General features: G+C 47.0%; 2 protein-coding genes across 3 annotated transcripts in view; one reads left to right on the top strand and one right to left on the bottom strand.

The window, feature by feature from the left end:
• Positions 1 to 14,064: 14,064 nt before the first annotated feature.
• On the top strand, positions 14,065 to 15,747 carry MAP1LC3A (microtubule associated protein 1 light chain 3 alpha). Its single transcript, XM_040447277.1, has 5 exons — positions 14,065 to 14,328; positions 14,629 to 14,684; positions 14,761 to 14,867; positions 15,132 to 15,301; positions 15,587 to 15,747. Exons 1-4 carry the CDS (start codon positions 14,289 to 14,291, stop codon positions 15,292 to 15,294), a joined length of 366 nt encoding a protein of 121 aa, XP_040303211.1. The 5' UTR covers positions 14,065 to 14,288; the 3' UTR covers positions 15,295 to 15,301; positions 15,587 to 15,747.
• Positions 15,748 to 15,966: 219 nt separating this feature from the next.
• Positions 15,967 to 21,880, bottom strand: part of PIGU (phosphatidylinositol glycan anchor biosynthesis class U) — an 83,425-nt gene continuing 77,511 nt past the window's right edge. For both annotated transcript variants that reach the window (XM_040447275.1, XM_040447276.1), the window contains one exon: positions 15,967 to 16,406. In XM_040447275.1, the coding sequence (XP_040303209.1) occupies positions 16,293 to 16,406 (114 nt within the window). In that variant the 3' untranslated portion in view covers positions 15,967 to 16,292. The remainder of the gene's footprint in view (positions 16,407 to 21,880) is intronic.

Here is a 21,880-nt window from a genome sequence, read left to right as displayed (position 1 = left end):
CTTATTTTACAATCTTCCTTTACAAAGCAGTGCTTTGTTCATTCATTCAGCAGTTATTTAGTGGTGCCTACTATGCGCCAGGCCCGTCTAGACGTAAAGCAATAGTAACAGCTTATGTCTAGTGGAGATGAGACAACAGTTAAAAAAAAAACAAAACAAAATTGTGTTTGGGATCCATCTTTGGATCAATTAAAGCATAATCCCTGAACATCATTAGTTTGTAAAAGCTTCCCAGGTTTTTTGACATGCACCTAGAGTGGAAAAACACTGACCTATACAGCCTTACACACACATACCAGGGTTGTGAGTTCAAGAGGCTATAACAATATCCAGAGACAAGGAAAAACTCTTGAAAGATTAAAAATATGAGGGGAATAATTTCAACAGAAGAGTTGCAAGATAAAGTTGAGAAAATCTCCCTAAAAGTGGAAAAAAGGAAGAAAAAATGGAAAAGTTAAGAAAATTAAGGGATTGGTCTGGGATATTCAACATCTGATTAACAGAAGTTCCAGAAAGAGAAAACAGAAGGTTGAAAATACCAGCAAGAGACTGTAAGAAAAGTTTCCAAGACTAAGGACCTAGTTTCCAGATCAAAAGATCTGAATGTCCAGAGTAATTAATTTTTTTTTAATTTATTTTTTTTATAGTGATTTTATTTTAAAAAAATTTTTTAACGTTTATTTATTTTTGAGACAGAGAGAGACAGAGCATGAACGGGGGAGGGGCAGAGAGAGGGAGACACAGACTCCGAAGCAGGCTCCAGGCTCTGAGCCATCAGCACAGAGCCCGACGCGGGGCTGGAACTCACGGACCATGAGATCGTGACCTGAGCTGAAGTCGGACGCTTAACCGACTGAGCCACCCAGGCGCCCCCAGAGTAATTACTTTTAAAAAGACCCACGCCAGGCCCCATCATCATGAGATCTCAGAACATTTTGGACAGACACAATCCAGAGAGAGAAGAAACCATGTACGAAGGATTAGAAATTACAACAGCATTGGACCCATAGCATCACTAGAAACAAAGAGAGTGCAGCAATGCCTTTAAAATTCTGCTTAAAAAAATTGTTTACAACCTAAAGTCCTATTCCAGCCAAACTATTAGTTAAGTGTGAGAGTAAGGTAAATATTTTCAGACATATAAGGTCACATATTTTTCCACCATGCAAGCTCAGGTGGCTATGGAAGCTATGGAAGAATATACATCAAAACAAGGGCATGGAGCAAAGAAGCTATGGAAGCTATGGAAGAATATACATCAAAACAAGGGCATGGAGCAAAGAAAGTAAGACATGGGGTTCGGGCAACTTGAGACTCCAACACAAGAAAGACAAAAGGGATATCTCAGGATAATGGTGAAGGGCCTGGGGCAGTAAACCTAGAGAGAAGTCCTAAACAGGAGAAGGATGTTTCCAAAAGGAAAAAAACTGCTAGAGTATTATATGTATTTGAAGGATTCAGAGAGATTTTTAGTTGTGCAAAAAATTTAGGGATAATTTAATATTGGGGCACGAAAAACAAAATGAAAACTTAAGCCCAAACCCCAGAAAATAAAAAAATTGTACAATAAAAAGCAAATCTAGGACATATCGTGTGGCTCAGCTGTGCATAGTTTTGTAGGCAAAATACAATACACCCTAAATGGTGCTATAGCTGCTGGACGATGGGAAGGGTGAGGGAGGCAAGAGTCAAATCCCCTTCTGTGGTAAGAACTACAGAAATAACAGGACAACTATAGTGTTTAGAAACATGAAGGCAGGGGCACCCGGGTGGCTCAGTTGGCCGAACATCCAACTTTGGCTCAGATCATGATTTCATGGTTCATGAGTTCATGTGGTCCAGGGATGGAATGGTGGCTCCACAAAGTCATCAGGGACCCAGGCTCTTTAAACTTTCTGCCCAACCATTCCCAGGGTGTAGCCCTTGTCCTTATGATCCAAGATTAGCTACTAGAGCCCCAGCCGTCACAAGTTTCAGGCACCTGATGGAGGGCGGGGCTGCAGAAGGATGTCCTCTTTCCCTTTAAGGAGATTTCCCACAAGTCCCATCGAGCACTTTCCACTTTTTTTCCCCCCTCAGAGCAGCCTGTGCCTTTATAACAGCTAAGCAGGCTACCTGAGGGGGATGAACTCGCCCAGGTGGTGACTGAGCATCTCAGACTTGATTTCCACCCAGTTGAAGGTCTTGCTGTTTTAGACACCCACCGTGTCCTGTAGGATGATCTTGTCCCATAACACTTATGTTTTACTGACAAAAGTTTCATCGTCTTGCCACTTTTAACTGGAGTGGAAGCTGGGAAATCAAGCTGGGTGCATGGCTGCCCTAAGAGACATTCAGGGTTCTGTTCCAAGGGGGGAGAGCACAATTGTTGCTGGAAGTAACAATTGGTTACCACCACAGAAGCCAAGAGAAGAAAGAATTTCAAGGAGAAAGTGGTCATGGCAGGTGGGCTGTGAACGGAGAAGTTGGGTGGGAGATGGAGGGGGGTGCGAGTTACCAGAACGTGACTGTTTGCTGGTGAGAGACAAGGGGCCTCCTGGCGGAGCAAACGAGGGGACGGGTGGCCCGGGGGCACAGAGTTGAAGGGCTGGCTGAGGCTAGAGCAGGGCCGGTTGGTCCACTGCACCTGAGGGGAGGCGGGGTGAGGGCCCAGAGGACGACGAGGGAAGGTGAGCCGGAGCTGCCCGGAGAGGAGGATTGGAGCTTGCCAGGTAAGTGACTCGGGATGGGTGGGCAGGGCCCAGCTGAGCTGTGTTGCAATCAGCAATGTTGCATCATATTTGCAGCCAGGGGCGCAGCTGCGTAACAAGCTGTCAGCTGGCTTTAACCAGGACTGGGATGTTCCCAGGTTAATTCAGCAGAATGAGGGAGTTCTGCACTTTGGGAAGAATTGTGGTGGGCTGTGGAATGTGTGCTGGGCAAGAGGAAGTGGAGACAGGTAGGGACTGGCAACCGAAGAGGGTGAAGCAGAAACCTTGTCTTGTTAGAAGGGTGGTGGTGAAGTGTGGTCTAGGCTGAGACCCGGGAAGTGGGAGGCAAAGCTGGCCTGGTGGAGTGACAGAGGGAGGGTTGGGAGAGGACAGATGGGTCTGAGAGCGACTTGGGGTGGACCTGAGAGGACTCAGACAGTGACTGGATCGGTAGCAAAGGGGAGAGCCCAGCTGAAGCCTGGGTCAAGCTGGAGTGATGGGACGTGAGGGGAGAAGCTGGAGCTGCAGGTATTAGGGAAGATGGGGCTTCGCTTGCACGTGTTGAGTTTGAGAAGCCTAAACATTCTGAGGCAAACTGTTCAGGAGACAGGACTCAGACCTGAGGCTTATGTTGAAGGCACTGATGAATGTGAACGGGCTGAGCAGGCTGAAGAGAGCTGGGGCCCATGGCAGGATGAGATCTTTTAGGCACAGCCAGAGGCTGGAAAGGCCAAGGGGAGGCAGCCTCACCAGGTGACTGGCCAGCTCTGAGGGCCAGGGTCTAGGAGGGCAGGGACTGTGAGGACATAGGAGGGAGGGTAAGAGGGTAGCAACCTGGGCCTTGTCATTCAGGGAGGCGGGTGAGCATGCCCCTGGTTAGAGGGAAAGGAGGGAACAGAGGGAGTGAGGCCCCATATGGGCAGTGGGTTTGATGGTCATGGCCTATACTTCCCAGTGAAGCCAGAGAGACTTTGAAGAGTGAGGGTGGGGTGCCCCCAGCCAGAGGCTAGGGGACCCCTGGGAAGATTTCAGTCCTTCCAGTCTTTGGGAAAATTCCAATTGGAGTCTATAAACAGGAACAACCAATCCTTACTCAGAGATAATGACCCTGACTCAGACCGCATTCCTCCTGGGTCCTCCCAAAGTGAGGCCCATTTTACAAGTGAGCTCATTGCCTTAAATAAGATGGGTGCTGAATGAAGTTCCAGGCCCTGTTCCCCCAGAACTCCATGCCCTCCTGGTCATTCACTGATGCTGATCCTTGACTTCAGAGGTAGGTTCTGTTACTGGCTCCAGGGGGAAAGAATTTGTTCAAAGTTATCCAGTAAGTAGTAAAGCTACTTTAAAATTTTTTATAATATTTACTTATTTTTGAGAGAGAGAGACAGACTGCGAGCCAGGGGAGGGGCAGAGAGAGAGGAAGACACAGAATCCGAAGCAGCTCCAGGCTCTGAGCTGTCAGCACAGAGCCCGATGCGGGGCTCCAACTTGGGATCAGAGGGATCATGACCTGAGCCGAAGTCGGACATTTAACCAACTGAGCCACCCAGGAACCCCATTAGTAAAGCTACTTTAGACCCAACATCTGTCTGCCACTGTGTAAGGGAGCAGACAGAGGCTCCGAGAAGGAACCTGCCATGGTCATACAGTAATTGGTGGCCATTCAGGCAGGGTTGCTCCACTTTGATGTGATGGGCCAGTCAAGGCCAGTTCTCTGCCTTTTCTGAGGCCTATGGATCCTAGTCAGAAGAGGGGAGACAGACCCTCAGATGCGCAGTCCACACATTCCGGAGAAATGACACTGTGAAGGTCCAGAGGACAGGTCCTCATCCAGCAAATATTTACTGAGCACCTGCCATGTGCTACACTCTATCTAGGTGCTGGGATAGAGAAATAAAATAATTTTTATAACAATTATATATCATATTAAATTTAAACCCACAATTAGATCCCACTGCATACCCACCAGAGTGGCTAAAATTAAAATTTGGCATCACCAAATACTGGCAAGGATACAGAGCTACAGGAGCTCCCACACACAGATGTGTGTACAGCGTTGACAGGAATCTAAAATGGAACCACTACTTTAGAAAAAGATCCAGGGTGTCTGGGTGGCTCAGTCAGTTAAGCACCTGACCTAATTTCAGCTCCAGTCATGATCTCACAGTTTGTGTGTTCAAGCCCCACATCAGGCTCCTCACACTGACAGTGCGGAGCCTGCTTGGGATTCTTGCTCTCTGCCTCTCTCTTTGCCCCTCCTGCCACACACTCTCTCTCAAAAGAACTAAATTTAAAGGAGAAAAAAAAATTAGTAATTTCTTCTAAAACCAAACACACATCTACTCTATAAGCCAGCAACTCCACTCCTAGGTATTTGTCCAAGTGAAATAAAATGAGTGTGTCCACACAAAGACCGTTGCAGGAATGTTCATGGCATCTTTATTTACAATCGCCAAAACCTGGACCACCCAGGTGTCCATCAGTAGAAGAATGGATAACCAAACTGTGGTTCACCCATCCAATGGAAGCTCTCTGCAATATAAAGAAATGGTCTACTGATATCTGCAAGAACATGAACTTCAAAATGCTTATATTGAAGTAAAGACGCCAGAAACAAAAGCACGTACTGTGTGTGGTTCTATTTACATGACGTTCTAGATGAGCTCATATTAATCTACGGTGAAAATCTCAGAATGGTGGTTGCCTCTGGAGGTGAGGGTGGATATGAACTGAGAAGGGGCAAGAGGGAACTTTCTAAAGAGGTGATGGTTGTGTTCTGTATCTTGGTAGGAGTTTGGATTACACAGGTATGTGTACTTGTGAAAATTCATCAGACACACGCTTAACATCTATGCTTAGTTATATGTAAATTTTATCCCTGTAAAAAAATTAAAAACAAATATTGATATGGATATAAAGGGTTTGAGGATAAAGTGAATTGATGTCTGCAACTTACTGGTTTTTTTCCTCTTTTTATTGAGACATAATTGACATATAACATGTTAGTTTTGGGTGTACAACATAATGATTCAATATTTGTATATATTGTGAAATGATCGCCGCAATAAGTCTGATTAAAAACCATCAGCATACATAGTTACAAAATTTTTTTTCTTTTAAGATCCACTCTTTAGCAACATTTAAATATACACTACAACATTACTAATCATAGTCACCATGCTGTACATTACATCCCCTGGACTTATTTGTAACTGAAACTTTGTGATTTTTAACCCCTTTCACTCATTTTGCCCCACCCCACTCTCTAGCCTATGGCAACCATCAATCTGTTCTCTGTATCTCTGAGCTTGTTTGTTTTTTAGATTCCACATATCAGTGAGATCATGGCCCATCCATGTTGTCACAAATGGCAAGATTCCATTCTTTATGGATTAATAATATTCCACATCGTGTGTGTGCATGCACATGTGTGTGTGTGTGTGACATTTTCTTTATCCATTCATCTACCAGTGGTCACTTAGATTGTTTCCATATCTTGGCTATTGTAAATAATGCTGCAATAAACATAGGGGTACATATATCTTTTCTAGAGATTTCGTTTCCTTCAGATAAATATTCAGAGGTGGAATTGCTAGATTTCTATCTTTAATTTTTGGAGGAACCTCCATACTGTTTTCCACAGCAGCAGAACAAATTCACATTACCACTGTTAGTGGGTTCCCTTTTCTCCACATCCTTGTCAATACTTGTTATTTCTTGTCATGCTGGTGATAGATAGCCAGGTGTGAGGTGATATCTCATTGTGGTTTTGATTTATATTTCCCTGATGATTAGTAATGTCGAGCATCTTTTCATTTGTCTGTTGGCCATCTGTACATCTTCTATGGAAAAATGTCTGTTCAGGTCTTCTAACGATTTTTTAACCAGATTGGTTGGGTTTTTTTGTTTGTTTTGTTTGCTATTGAGTTGTAGGAGTTCTTTATATACTTTGGATATTAACCCCTTATCAAATATATGACTTGCAAATATTTTAATTCATTGTCTTTTCATCGTGCCGGTGGTTTCCTTTGCTGTGCAGAAGCTTTTTAGTTCCATGTGGTCCCACTTGTTTGTTTTTACCGTTGTTGCCTTTGCTTTTGGTATCAAATCCCCAAATCATCACCAACACCAATGTCAAGGAGCTTACCACATATGCTTTCTTGTAGGAGTATTATGGTTTCGGGTCTTGCATTCAGTCTTCAATCCATTTTGAATTAGTTTTCATTATGGTATAAGTCATGGTCCAGTTTCCCCAAAATCATTTACTGGAGAGACTGTCCTTTCTGCCACTGTGTATTCTTGGCTTCTTGGTTATAAATTAATTGATCATATATGCATGGGTTTATTTCTGGGATCTCTATTCTCCACTGATTTTTTTTTAAGTTTATTTATTCTGAGAGAGCAAGCACGTGCATGGGAGGGCAGAGAGAGAGAGTGGGAGAGAGAGTCTCAAGTAGGCTCCACACTGGCAGTGCGGAGCCCAATGCAGGGCTTGAACCCACTGAGCCACCCAGGCACCCATGATCTATGTGTTTTTATGCTAATGCCATACTATTCTGATTACTATAACTTTGTGATATAGTTTGCCTCCAGCTTTGTTCTTTCTCAAGGCTGCTTTGGCTTTTCCAGATAATTTGTGGTTCCATACAAATTTTAGGATCATTTGTTCTATTTCTGTGAAAAATGCCATTGGAATTTTAATAGGGATTGCATTGAATCTGTAGATTGCTTTGGGTATAGAGACATTTTAACAATATTAATTCTTCCAGTTCATGAGTACAGAATATCCATTTATTCATGTCTTCGATTTCTTTCATCAATGTCTTACGGTTTTAGTATACAAGACTTTCCCCTCCTTTGTTAAATGTATTCCTAGGTATCTTATTCATTTTGATGCAATTTTTTTTTCTTTTAGACAGTAGGGCAGGGGCAGAGGGAGAGAGAGAATCTCAAGCAGGCTCCATGATATCAGGGCACAGCCTAATTTGGGGCTCGATCCCATGACCTCGATCATGACCTGAGCCGAAATCAAGAGTCAGATTCAACCAACCAAGCCACACAGGTGCCCCTTATTTTTTATTTATTTTTATTTATTTTTTTAGAGAGTGCAGGGGAGTGATGCAATTTTAAATGGTATTTTAATTGCTTTTTTAAAATAATTTTTTAAGCTCATTTATTTATTTTTGAGAGAGACAGAGACAGAGTGAGTGGGGGAGCAGCAGAGAGAGAGAATCCCCATTGTCAGCACAGAGCCCAATGTGGGGCTCAAGCCCACAAAACTGAGATCATGACCTGAGCTGAAACTGAGTGAGACACTTAACCAACTGAGCCACCCAGGCGTCCCTTAATTTCTCTTTCTGATAGTTCATTATTAGCATATAGAAACACAACAGATTTGGGGCACCTGGGTGCCTCAGTCAGTTTAGTGTGACACTATCTTGATCTCAGTTCAGGTCTTAATCTCAGCTCAGGTCTTGATCTCAAGGTCATGAATTCAAGCCCTGTGTTGGGCCCCACACTGGGCATGGAGCCTACTTAAAACAAAAACAAAAACAAAAAACAGGGTGCTCAGGTGGCTCAGTCAGTTAAGCATCAGACCCTTGACTTTGGCTCATGTCATGATCTCAAGGTTCGTGAGATTGAGCCCTGCATCAGAATCTGCGCTGAGTGTGGAGCCTGCTTGGGATTCTCCCTCTCTCTGTCCCTCCCCTGCTTGCTCGCTCACTCTCAAAAATAAATTAATTGAAAAAAAAAAAAACCCAGACTTTTGTATATTGATTTTGTATCTTGCAACTTTACCGAATTTATGAGTTCTAACAGTTTTTTGGTGGAGTCTTTACGGTTTTCTATATATAATATCCTGTCATCTGCAAACAGCAACAGTTTTACTTCTTCCTTTCCAATTAAAATTTTTTTTAACGTTTATTTATTATTGAGAGACAGAAACAGAGATGAGCATGGGAGGGGCAGAGAGAGGAGGAGACACAGAATCTGAAGGAGGCTCCAGGCTCTGAGCTGTTAGCACAGAGCCCAATGCGGGGCTCGAACTCACAAACCCAGCGAGATCCTGACCTGAGCGGAAGTCGGACGCTTAACCGACTGAGCCACCTTCATCTTCCTTTCCAATTTAGATGCCTTTTATTTCTTGCCTAATTGCTCTGGCTAGAATTTCCAAGATGGTGTTGAATAAAAATGGCAAGAGGGGGCATCTTTGTCTTGTTCCTGATCTTAAAGGAAAAGCTTTCAACTTTTTATTATTGAGTATGTTAGCTGTCGGCTTGTCATACATGTGGCCTTTATTATGTTGGGATAGGTTTCCTCTATACCCACTTTGTTGAGAGTTTTTATCACAAATGGATATTGGAGGGGCTACTGGGTGGCTCAGTTGGTTGAGCATCTCTGACTTCTCCTCACATCATGATCTTGTGGTTTGTGAGTTCAAGCCCCACATGGGGGCTCACTGCTGTCAGCCTGTCAGCGCAAAGCCTACTTCAGATCTTCTGTTCCCCTCTCTCTGCCCAAGCCCTGCTTGCACTCTCCCAAAATAAATATTTTTTTAAGTTAATAAAAATAAATGCATATTGGATTGCAATTGAAATGTATAAAAAAGATTGGGTGGGTGGATGTACAGATGATAAAGCAAATAGGGCAAGCATTAAGTATAGAATGTAACTGGTGTGTATATTGGTGATTGCTGAACAATCATTTCAAGTGTTCTGTATGCCTGAAGATTTTTGTAATGCTTAGAAAAATTATATAGTATATTAGAAGTTGCTAACTATTCTGTCAAAAAAATAAAGCATTGGAGGGAGGATAGGGAGTAACCGGGGTGGGGACTGCAACACTAAATAAGATCATTCAGGAAAGCCTCCCTGAGGAGACCTGAGAGCCACACAGAGATCTTGAGGAAGAACGCTCCAGGCAAAGGGAAGAGTAAGTACTGAAAGGCCCTGGGGCACAAGAGTGTCTGATTCTGGAAGAGTGAGAAGATCAGCGTAGCTGAAGCCTAGGGGGCAAGGAGTAGATGAGGCCAGGAGAGAGTAGGAGAGAGTAAGAAGCAAGATCTCACAAGCCTCTTGGGCCACTGTTCAGCCTTTGACTTTTGCTCTAAACGTGTGGGGTACAGAATCAGCTGACCCGACTTCCGTGCACAGGAAAGCTGCTGTCAGCGTAGTGGTACCCAAATGAGGCGGGCAAAGCCAAAGCGAGGAGACCAGATGGGAGATGCTGACAGTAGTCAGGCAAGAGATGATGGCAGCTCTGGCCCGAGGGCAGTGGTGGAAGTGGTAAGAATTGGTTAGATTGTCGAGATATTTTGAAATGTGAACCAGCAGGATTTGGGCATGGACTGGATATGTGGGTGGTGAAGGAAAGAAAGGGGTCCAAGATGACACGGATGGAGACAGGGAAGATTACAACTGTTGCACATTTTAGGGGAAGAGCATGGGTTGATTTGGGGGAAGCTAAATTTCAAATGTCTGCTAGGCTTTCAAGTGGAGACACGGAGTAGACCGGGCCTTGGATTCTGTGGAGATGAGGGAGAGGAGGAACAGTGGGAGAGAAACCAGAGCTGGAGGTGGAGTGTCAGTCCTGCTGACTGGTCAGGTGAGAGCAGGAGTGAGCACAGACCTTGGGATTTGGGGGATGGGCCCTCCCCCACCATAGCCTCAGCCTAGGGCTTAGTGGAGCAAGGAGAGATGTAACAACTTCCCCCAAGGCCTTGGCCGACCTAGTTCTTTCAGCTGCACTTAATGGCTCTGATTATACTCTGCTGCAACTTTGTGTTTGTGAGATTTGTCCATTTTGACACAGCTCTAGATCAAGAGTCAGCAAATTAAAGCCTCAGGCCAAATCTGTTTTAGCAAATAAAGTTTTCTTGGGATACAACCATGCCCTTTCGGGGTAAAGGCTGCTTCCACAAGCCAACAGCAACAAAGGAGTAGTTGCAGAGGGCCATATGGCCTGGAAAGCCAAACCTATTTACTGTCTGGCCTTTTAAAGGGAAAGTTTGCTGAGAGCCCTTCTCTCACCATGTGTTGCTATGTTATAGGAATACCCAACATCTTCAGTAGGACATATAGGTGGTCCCAATTTTTTGCTGTTAGGAAAATGCTCCAATGAACATACTTAACTGTGTTCCCTTGAGCTCACATGGGACACAGCAAGTGGGATTCCTGGTTTGTAGGATATGGGCATCTTCAGTTTGGGTAGATTCTGCCAAATCACTATTCAGTATGGCTGAAAGGCTTTACACTCCCTTCAGCAGTGTAGAGAGTTCCCATTTCCCATTTCCCATTTCCCATCTTCCTCTAAAACATGGTATGCTGTGTTGTCAGACTTCATGTTAGTTAGCAGTCTTCTATTGTTTGTGGATTCCTCTGCATCTTCTTGCTGTGAGTGGCAGTTATGCTCCTGCTGCTTCTTGGCCTGGTGTTCTGGCTGGGACCTCAATACAATGTTGCATTATATTCAGTGAATTCATTTCAGTGAAATGAATATACCATAGAGTTCACCATACCATACCATACCATACCATACCATAGAGTATGGTGTTTTACCATTAAGTACGATGTTTGTCGCAGGTTTGTTTTCATTTGTTTCATTTGTTTTCATTTGGTCTTGGGGTGGCAGGGAGAACTCCCCTCAAAAACCATCTGGATCAATTTTTTGAGGTATATTGCTACTCACTTTGTCTATTTCTTTTTGAAATAGTTTTGGGAAATTTCTTTTTCTAGAAAATTGTCCATCTTATCTAAGTTTTAAATTTACTGGCATAAAGTTTATAACATTCTTATTTTTATCATTTCTGCTAGAAATGATAGCAGTTCTATTTGGCACATTAATGTTTATTCTGTGTGTCTTTTCAAAGCTCCAGCTTTGCTTTGTGGTCTTAGTATTTTTGTTTTCTATTTCATCAATTTCTGCTCTTCTTTCCACTTTCTTTGGGTTGACACTGTTACTTTTTTATAATTCTTTAATACTCTGCTTGTAGATTTTCTGTACTTCTTACCTACTATAATTAATAAGGCTATAAATCTTCTACAGGCTGCTTTAGTTGTATTCCCCCAACCCTGAGTTTTTAAGTGTATTCTCATTTTTTTGATCTAAATAGTTTTCATTTCAATAGGATTTCATCTTTGAGTAAAATGTTTTTTAGATGTTTATGTGTCCAAACATTTAGAATTCATTTGGGTCTGGTCTGTGGTCACAGAATATGGTCTTTATGAAACTGTTCGATACCTGTTGAGATTCAAGTTGGGGCCATTTTTTATGTCATTTTTTGGTAAATGTTTCTTGTGTGCTTGAAAGTAGCAATACTGGGTTCAGGGTTCCATCAGGGTTCATTGATCAGGATTATTAATATCTTTCTGTATCTTTTTTTGGCTGTTGGGTCTATCAGTTACTGAAAGAAGTCTTAAATCTCTCACTATGATGGAAGATCTGGCAATTTCTCCTTGTATCCTATCACTTTTATACATTCAGCCTTTTAGACCTCTAACTTGTATGTTTTATAAGAATTGTTGTCTTCCTACAAGTTGTACTTTTCATAATTTATTGGTCATCCTCTGGATCTCTAATAATGTTTTTTACCTTAAGGACTTTTCTGTCTGATTTTGCTATAGCTATACCTTCTGGTTAGCTTCTCTCTAGTATACCTTTTCCCATCATTTTACTTTTGGTGCCCTTAAGTTTTAAATGTCCTCTTGTAAACAGCATATAGAGCTGCATTTATTTTTCTTGGCCAGTCTGATCATGTTTTATTTATTTATTTTTAATTTTTTTAATGTTATTTATTTTTTAAATGTTTTTATTTATTTTTGAGACAGAGACAGAGCATGAGCAGGGGAGCGGCAGAGAGAGAGGGAGACACAGAATCCAAAGCAGGCTCCAGGTTCTGAGCTGTCAGCACAGAGCCTGACACAGGGCTCAAACTCACGGACTGAGATCATGACCTGAGCTGAAGCTGGACACTTAACCAACTGAGCCTGCCACCCAGGCGCCCCAATGTTATTTATTTTTGAGACAGAGACAGAGCATGAGCCAGGAGACAGGCAGAGAGAGGGGAAGACATAGAATCTGAAGCGGGCTCCAGGCTCTGAGCTGTCAGCACAGAGCCCGACGTGGGGCTCGAACCCACGAACCGTGAGATCATGACCTGAGCTGAAGTCAGACGCTCAACCGACTGAGCCACCCAGGCGCCCCTGATCATGTTTTTAATAAGTGAATGTAAAACATTTACTCATGTTTTACATTTACTCTGGTTTTGCATCATTTATATACCATTCTTTTTACTTTTTTTTCTCCTTTTCTCTATTGGCAGTTACACTTGCTATTCTTTTAGTGATTCCCTTGTAAGTGTCTGAAATACACACTTCCTGAATTCACAAAGCTTTGTAAATTATCAGTATCTTTATCCTGCCCCCCTCAAATATATCAAGCCTCTTAGAACACTTGAACTGATTACTCTCTCCAGTCTTCCGGTTGTGTCCTGTGCTCCTTTTGTAACTCCCCAGATTAATCATCACTGTTCATGTTCCACTGTTTATTTACCTACATGTTTACCAGCTTAGTTGCTCACCATTTTTCTTCTTCTCTTTAGAGTTCTGCAAACTCATTACAAAGTGCCACGATGCTACTTTTATTTATCCTGCTCTGGATTTTATGTAAGGATCCTGGTCTTTAATCAAGTCTGGAAGCTCTTCAAGAACTGCCTCTCCCACTTCTTTTCTCTCCTTTAGGAATTCTGATTGGACCTGCGGGTCTTCTCACTTCCCTATTCCTATCACTTCCCCTTTTAGAAGGTCTATCACCTTGTTTCTCTGGTTGCTTCCTTTCAATCCTCCAGTTGCGTGACTTATCTTCTGCTGTGTCCCATCTACTTTCTTGCCTGATCCTTTCAGACTTGAATTTCAAATAGCTTTTTCAATTCTAGAAATTCCTTTGAAAACCTGTGTGTTCCTTTTTAGCATCTTGTTTTCAAGTTGTAATCCCCCCGACCCTAGCTTTCTTTCTCTAACCATGAGCTCCATGGAGGCGAGGTTTTTGGGTTTACTGCCATCGTCACCTCCAGCGCCTCACACCATCGCTTGAAGGGAACGGCCTCCCAGTGTGCTGTGGGATGACTTAGCCCCAGGGGGAACGGAAAATGCTGAGCCCCGGACTGGCCCGCGCGCTTTCCCGCTGTCAGAGCTGCGAGTCAGCTCTCTCAACTCCCGGCAGGCTTGCCAGTCTCTCAGCCCCGGCCTCGGGGAGATGGGCCGGCAGCTCATGACGTCACAGGACTGTGACGCGACCTGGGAGCCCCGCCCCACCCCTCCGCCGTGCTGGCTTGGAGTCCAGCTCTCTGCGCCATGACGTCACAGGCCCGGGCGGGCGGGTTTTGCGTCGGCCCAATGGGAGCAGTGCGCCGGCCTCCCCTTTAAGGAATGTTGTGACCTGACGTCACCCGGGCGAGTTACCTCCCCGAGCCACCGCCGCCAGGCTCAGCTCGAGAACCGGAGCCCTTGAGCGCGAGGCGCGGAGCCCCCGAATCTCAGCCAGAGCCCCCAAGCCACGCGTCCCGGAGCCCCGGCCTGCGCGCCCTGCCGGGCCCGCGCGATGCCCTCAGACCGGCCTTTCAAGCAGCGGCGGACCTTCGGTGAGGCCCGGCGGGCAGTCTGCGGGTGCGGAGCGGGGACACGGAGTGGGGGGGGGGAGGTGGGAACCACGACTGACCCTGACTGCCGCAGGCGACGTCAGCCCCGTGACGTCAGACTCAGGCTGGACCCCCCGGGGCCGGGAGGCAGGTTCTGGCCTGGGCCCGGGCTTCGCCTCCCAGTCCAGCCGGTGCCAGGCCCTGGGGCCTGACGGCCCCGGGGGCGGGAGCCCGGGGGGCGGGGCCGGCGACGGGCGGGGCAAGCGGGACCTCTTGGCCTTACTGCCTGTCTCCTGTCCGCAGCCGACCGCTGTAAGGAGGTGCAGCAGATCCGCGACCAGCACCCCAGCAAGATCCCGGTGAGTCTCACCGCCCCCTCCTATCCCTGTGGCTCCAGGCCCCGCCCATCTCACGCATCCCCTGCCCCACCCCTAGGTGATCATCGAGCGCTACAAGGGTGAGAAGCAGCTGCCAGTCCTGGACAAGACCAAGTTCCTGGTGCCAGACCATGTCAACATGAGCGAGTTGGTCAAGATCATCCGGTGCGTGGGCAGCAGCAGTCAGAAGGGGCTTGGGGCCTTCTGGGGGAGGGTGGGACTTGGGCCCGGGCTTTGGATCCCAGTCCTAGGTAGGTTGGGAAAGGTCAGGGCTGGGGTCTGTGTCAGGTCAGAGGTGAGTGCCTCCAGAAAGGGCTGGGATGGGGGTGGTCTCAGAATCATTGGGGATGGGGCGGGGGTGTGGTCAGGGCACCACCCACCCAGGAGCCTGGCCCCTCACAGAAGGCCCCTGCCCTTCTGCCACCCCAGGCGCCGCCTGCAGCTGAACCCCACGCAGGCCTTCTTCCTGCTGGTGAACCAGCACAGCATGGTGAGCGTGTCTACGCCCATCGCCGACATCTACGAGCAGGAGAAGGATGACGATGGCTTCCTCTACATGGTCTACGCCTCCCAGGAAACCTTCGGCTTCTGAAGCAGCAGTAGGGGGGGAGGGGTTGGCCTGGGAATGGGGGTGGGGGGGTGCCCTGTCAGGCTCTACCCAGGGAGCTCCTGGCTCCTGAACTTAACGGTCTCTGCCCTGGGTGGGCTGGGCAGGGATGCCGCCTCCTAGCCAGGGCACACCAACCACACCTACTCTGCCCGTGGGTGGGTCCTGGGCCAGTCATTGTTAGGGTTACCCCTCTGGGTGCTGGCTGGGATGCGGGAGAATAAGGAAGAGCTTCCAGCACCCCTGCTCCGTGTGGTTTGTCTTTTTCTTTTTTTAGGCCCCTGCCCATCTGCCCCTCCCTCACCTGAGGCGCTGCCCCCCTGCTTGGACCTGCCCACCCCTGAAAGACTGGCCCCTGGCTCACCTGGTCTTGACAAGGTGTACGGATCTGTGGTCATTGTCCCTCTGCAGAATAAAGATTGCTCAGGCCCGCCTGGCCCTTTGCCTCCAGCTGCTTGGGGAATGGGGGGGGGGGGGGGAGCTGCTGGGGGGTGGGGTGGGAGTAGCCTGCCCTACACCAGTCTCAGCTGGCCAGGGCACAAACTTGCGTGTTGTGGACTTGGGGCTCATTCTAGAAACCCACACCAGTGTGTAGTATACCACGGTGGTGTTAGCAGCCAAGCCCACCCCTTCCAGGAGTGCAGTGTGGGCCCAGGATCGATTTCTTTGTAACAAAAAACCATTTATTAAGTAGTCACAACCTAACAAACCCTGCTCACCTGCTTCTTCCCCTTTCGAGCCTCGGAGGGGGCTCCCCGGTGTGCAGAACCACAAAGTGGGGGTCCAAGTGGAGGAGCTCCTGGCTATTCCCCATTGGCCTTGCTGCCAGCCATGGCTCCTCTCTGGTGCCAGAGATCTGTAACCCTGGACTCGAACCTCATCTGCCGGAGGTCTCCTCTGCTGGCAACTCTGGCTAGGGGGCTTGGCCCAGCTTCTGGCCCTTCCACCCCCTGAAGTCCATGCAGCCCTGTGCCCAGCCAGGCCTACTTGAGCACAAGCATGGCCTCCGTGCCGTCCTTGGCAGTCAAGTAGAGACCATGTGTGAGGTAGTACTCCCGCCGCAGGAAGGCATAGAAGTAATCGGAGATGAGCAGGATCTGGGGGGAGAGAGAAGGTGTGAGAAGCTCTGAGGAACCTACCCCTGAACCTTGGGTCTCTGAGAGGGTAGGCGGGTGTTGGGGTGACCCTGCCCAGGGACTCCTACCTCAGGGCCTACAACTGACCCCACAAGGTCTTGCATTGGACCTCTCCACCCCTGTGCCCCTGTATTGCCCCTCTCCACCCCTGTGGGGTTCACGCCACCTTCCCAGGCCCTGGCCTCTGCACTCCAGAATGTACCTCTGCAGCCAGTGGCCCTTCTAACCTCACCTCTTGGGTGCCCACAGGCTCCTCCATGGTACAGCTGAGCCCCCGGTCAAAGCTGCTGCTCCCATGGTGAACCCATGCCCCCATCTTCCCTCCAGGTTCTTAGGCCACAGAATAACCTGATACTTCTCCTGGACACAAGGCCACTAAGTCCTGGCAGTTTTATCTCCCAAACTCAGAACCACCCATTTCTACCTGTTCTTACAGCTAACACCCTGGACAAAGCCACTGTCATCGAAACAACATCAATCTCTGCTCTGGGCTCCTTGGTCTCAGGCCTCCCGCACCCCTGACCCCACCAGTCCATTCTCTCTCGCAGCCAGAGGTTGCTTCTCAAAATAAATCTAGGCCTATTACTTCCCAGCTAAAAGTCCTCCAAAGGCTTCCTAGGGCTCCTAGGATGAAGATCAGACTCTTTTGGGGCTCTGAGGCCTTGTACCTGGTCCCTGCCCCATGTGCATGCCTCACCCTCTCGCCTGCTCCACCTCACTCAGCTCCAGCCACACTGGCTTCTTTCCTTTTGCTGCAGGATCTCTGCTGTTTCCTCTGCCTGCCTTCCCTTTCATCCAGCCAACATCTGCTTACCCTTCAGGTCTCAGGAAAGGTCACTTCCTTAGAGAAGCCCTCCCACACTCCCAGATTGGGTCTTGGCCCCATTAACCTCTACTTGGTTAACACAAACTCATCCAAATTGCAGTTTTTCTTTCATCTGTGTGACTGCCTGATGATTGTGCCTCCTCCCCTGGACTAGGCAGGGTCCCCGAGGCGTTCTGCCACCATGGTATCCGTGACCAGCTCAGTCGGCCTTTCCTGGATAGGCCACAGAATCCAAAGGGCCCCAGAAGCTCAGTACTATCCCCCTGACAGAAGCCCAGAGAGGAATAAGGACTTGTGCTGTTTTACAATCCCATTCATCCCAAGACTCCCAGTGCCTGGGGCAGGAGGGGCAGAGCCCTGCTGCATGGCAGGATGTGGGGAGAGGGGCTCACAGCCCCATTTCTCAGCCACTTAGAGGCCTCTTAGACCATTAGTATCAACCACCTTGTTGGCATAGATGGGAAGATGGAAGCCCAGTGGAGGAGTGGAGGGGGAACACCCGGCTAGGGTCTTAGAGTAGGTCAGAGGTTGAGCAGAGCCTGGGATCTTGGCCTCTGACCTCCGGAGACCCCTGTCCTGGACAGCTTCATACTGTGGGCAGGAAGGAGAACACAGAGGGGCCTGAAGGAAAAGCTGAGGACCTACACCAGAGGAAACTGAGGCACAAAAGGTTCAATAGTTGGCCTGAGACTACACATGAGAGCTGGCCTAGTGGCCGTGACCCTGCAGCAAGGTGATATACCTGGGGCCCAGTCTGCCACAGGGCAGAGAACTAGCAGCTGAGGGTATCCGTGGAGCTGACAGTCCAGGGAGCCCCCAAGGCTTTGCCCCACAGCTGCCCGTGCCGGGCAGTTACCACAGCAAAGGCTGACCTCACATCCTGCAGCCCCTTTCTCACCTAGGCCCAAGGTGTCTGGTCTGGAGCTGTGGCTAAGCTGGGAGCCAGATGTGATGAGGATCATATGCAAAGTCACAATTCACAATAAAACAAATGAACCAACTCCAGTGTCACACACAATCAGCAGCACGAGGATTAGAAAGTCAAAATACAAGGTATTAGGTTGAACCATATGAAATGGCCATTTTGCAGATCAAAAATGGTTGCATATTGGAAAGTTCATATAGTTCAATTTAATATAAAATGGGGGAAAAAACTACAGTATGTATGTTATTTACAAGTAACAAATAACTAAGCCCTTAGGGAACCATTCTTTTTCCTTATAATCCTTAACATTGTAAATTATGTATATGTATTATATTGATTAAAGAAATAAAAGCAACCAGCTCATACATGACTGAATAAATAAATGAGAGAGAATTGCTTTTGGAACCGTTACAGAAGAATTCCAAAAAACATACCTCACCCAGGAGGTGGAGCTTAGTTCTTCCTACTCCCCACCCTCTGCCCCCAAGGGTGGGCTAGGAGAGGTAACTTACTTCCAAAGAGCAGAGCAGGGAAAGAGAAAATAGTAATTCTATCCTGAAGAAGCCCCACAAACACTGTCTTGAACAAATGAAGGGTAACATCATCATGAAATCAGGTGGCTAGCATGTACCGACTGAGCATTCCAAAAATCCAAACCCCCAACTTACAAAAAGAAAAGCGCAAGAAGTCCAAAATGGGGACACTCTATAAGATACTTGGCCAGTGCTCCTCAAGACTGTCCAGGTCATGAGAAATTAGGAAAGACTGAGAAAGCAGGCAGAGGACATGGGGGAGACAGGACACTTAAATGTAATGTAGTTCCCTGGCTTAGATCATGGGTGTGGAGCATATGGGAATTTTCTATATCTAAAGTTATTCTGGAATTTACAAGTTTATTTTAAAAAAGCAATGTGTTATTATCTGCAGCTATATAAATGAATCTCAAAAATATTTTGCTGCTGGGGTACCTGGGTGGCTGAATCAGTTAAGTGTCCAACTCTTGATTTCAGCTCAGGTCATGATCTCACAGTTCATGGGACTGAGCCCCACATTGGGCTCTGAGCTGACAGCATGGAATCTGCTTAGGATCTTCTCTCTCCCTCTCTCTCTTTCCTTTCCCCACTCACGCTTGTGTGTGCATGTTCTCTCTCAAAGTAAATAAATTTAAAATTTTTGCTGAATGAAAGGCAGCTTCAGAAAATGTACATGTTATGGGTATTGAGGAGGGCACCTTTTGGGATGAGCAATAAACTTCATATATTGAAAAAATAAAAAAAATTATAAAAAAAGAAAATGTACATGTTAAGATTTGTGTTTTTCACTTTATATAAATTTCATATAAGAAAAATGTAAGTAAGTATTGAGCTCTGGTTAATAATACACATGCTAAGATATTTAGCAGGCAATATAGTGATATCTATACTTTGTGGGTTTTTTTTTAATTTTATTTAAATCCAAATTAGTTAACATATAGTGTAATAATGATTAAAATAAGGGATTGAGGGATGGATAATTTGTGATCACAAAAGTATAGTAAAATGTTAACGGTAGAGTCTAGGTGGTAGGTATATGGGCGTTCAATGTTAAATCTTTCAACTTTGCTGTGTCTGTGAAAATTTTCATGATAAAGTGTAAGGGGAGGGTGGTATGGAGGGAAGAGTCCTGTGTGCCAGCTTGATCTGTCTGGAACCAAAGGTCAGTGTTCCCGATTGGGTGACCTGACCCTGGCCTATGGGGAAGGCATCTTGGGGACACCAGGCTGGCCTGGAGGCTTGGCTCTTTGAGACACCCCTAGCTAGTAACAGGCTGGCCAAGACAACCTCCCTCTTCTGACCTTGGGGCTTTCCATTTGGGCTAAGGAGCAGGGATTTCAGGCCCTGGGATTCAAGCAACACAGCAGCTACAGATCCAGAGCCCCTCTGCCCAGTCTAGGTGAGGGAAGTTGGGCAAGGAGCAATGGAAAGAGCATGGACAAGTTAGTGGTTGTGTGACCCTATGTAAGTCACTTTCCCAAATCTAAGCTGCATTTTCCTCATCTGTAAAGTGAGTGATAAAACTAGTTTACTCACAATGGTGGCTCCCCCAGTCTTTGCTCTGTCCCTGTGTGTTTTCAGAGACCTGAAGAACAGCCCATTCTTTATTTTTATTTATTTTTTATTTTAAGAAGACTCCATGCCCAATGTGGGGCTCGAACACATGACCCTGAGATCTAGGGTCACATGCTGTACTGACTAAGCTGGCCAGGCACCTGAGAAGCCCATTCTTTACAGTGGCCCTTAAGAGCTGTGTCTGGACTCCTTAGCTTCTCTCTTGCCATCAACCAAGTCCTGCCAATCCCCTTCCTCAGACTTCCAACTCAGCCTCCTTTTATCCCTCCCACTGCCACTTCTTTCTGGAAGGCCTCCTGCATCCTCCTGGCCCCTGAGGGATCTCTCTCAGGTTCTCAGTGTCTGTCTGTCTGTCTCTCTCCCTCTCTCTCTCTCTCTCACACACACACACACACACACACACACACACACACACACGAACGAACCCTTCACTTGTCTGCTCAGAAGCCCCCGGTGCCCCACTCTGCCCTGCACCACACCCACATGGCCAAGGAGCCCTGAACACAGCCTGGTCCTGAAAACACTTTGTGGCCATACCTCACTGCCTCAGCTGGAATGGCTCTTCCCACAAAGGGCTCCTGCTTATCCCTAGAAAGGAATCATCTGCATCTCCTGCCCCAGATTCTTCCCTAACCCCATGCTCAGTTACGTGATCCCTGGGATGAAGTCACTTCCTGTTGGCCTCCCAACCAGATGGGATGGCATCTGCTCCAGCTCTGTGACCCCAGACCCAGGAAAGGGCTGGCACTCTGGGAGTGCTTTGCTGGTCCCCTCCCCCTTGTGAGGGCTCAGTCAGACCACATTTCTCTCACTGGCAGCCATGACGGTTCCATCACTATCTTTTGGGCCACGATGAAGATTTAATGAGGTAGCTGATAAAAGGATGGCCAGTGACAGAGAGAGGCACTTCACAAGTGGAATAAAATGGTTAGAACATGCTCCATTACAGGGTGGGGAAGTGGAGAGACAGGGAAACCAACAACTTCTGGGTAGCTGCTCCAGACCAGGCTCTTTAATTAAAAAAATCATTAGAGGGTTGGGGGATGGGCAAAATGGGTGAAGGGGAGTGGGAAGTACAGGCTTCCCATCATGGAATGAAAAGTCACAGGAATGAAAGGTACAGCACAGGGACCAGTCAATGGCACTGTAATAGCGCTGTATGGGGACAGATGGCAGTTACACTTCTAGGCACAGCATAAGTGAGCTGTCCAATCACTAGGCTGTACACCTGAAACCAATGTAACATTGTGTGTCAACTGGACTTGAATTTAAAAAAAGCACATCACTGAATTTTCACAACATTCCGGGGTAGGGTTTATAAGCCCCACTCAGAGATGAGCAAACTCCAAGCTCAAGGGTCTTGCCCAGGGTCACATGGGAGTAAGGGAAGCATTTGGGCTGCAATGCCAGTCCTGCCTGAGGCCCAAGGCCTACTTCTTCCCATCCTCCCCACAGCCCCTCCCAGTTAAGGATTCTGGGGAGCAAAAGGTCTGTACCTGGGTCCTGTTATGGGCCCATGCTGGCCCTTGGTCTACACTAACACCCCTGATGAGGCTGTGCTCCCAGGCCCCAGTCC

This window comes from Herpailurus yagouaroundi, unplaced genomic scaffold (assembly GCF_014898765.1).
Source record: "Herpailurus yagouaroundi ecotype Mexico unplaced genomic scaffold, PumYag 196, whole genome shotgun sequence".
Lineage (NCBI taxonomy): Eukaryota > Metazoa > Chordata > Mammalia > Carnivora > Felidae > Herpailurus > Herpailurus yagouaroundi.
This window is presented reverse-complemented; position numbering and strand designations above follow the sequence as displayed.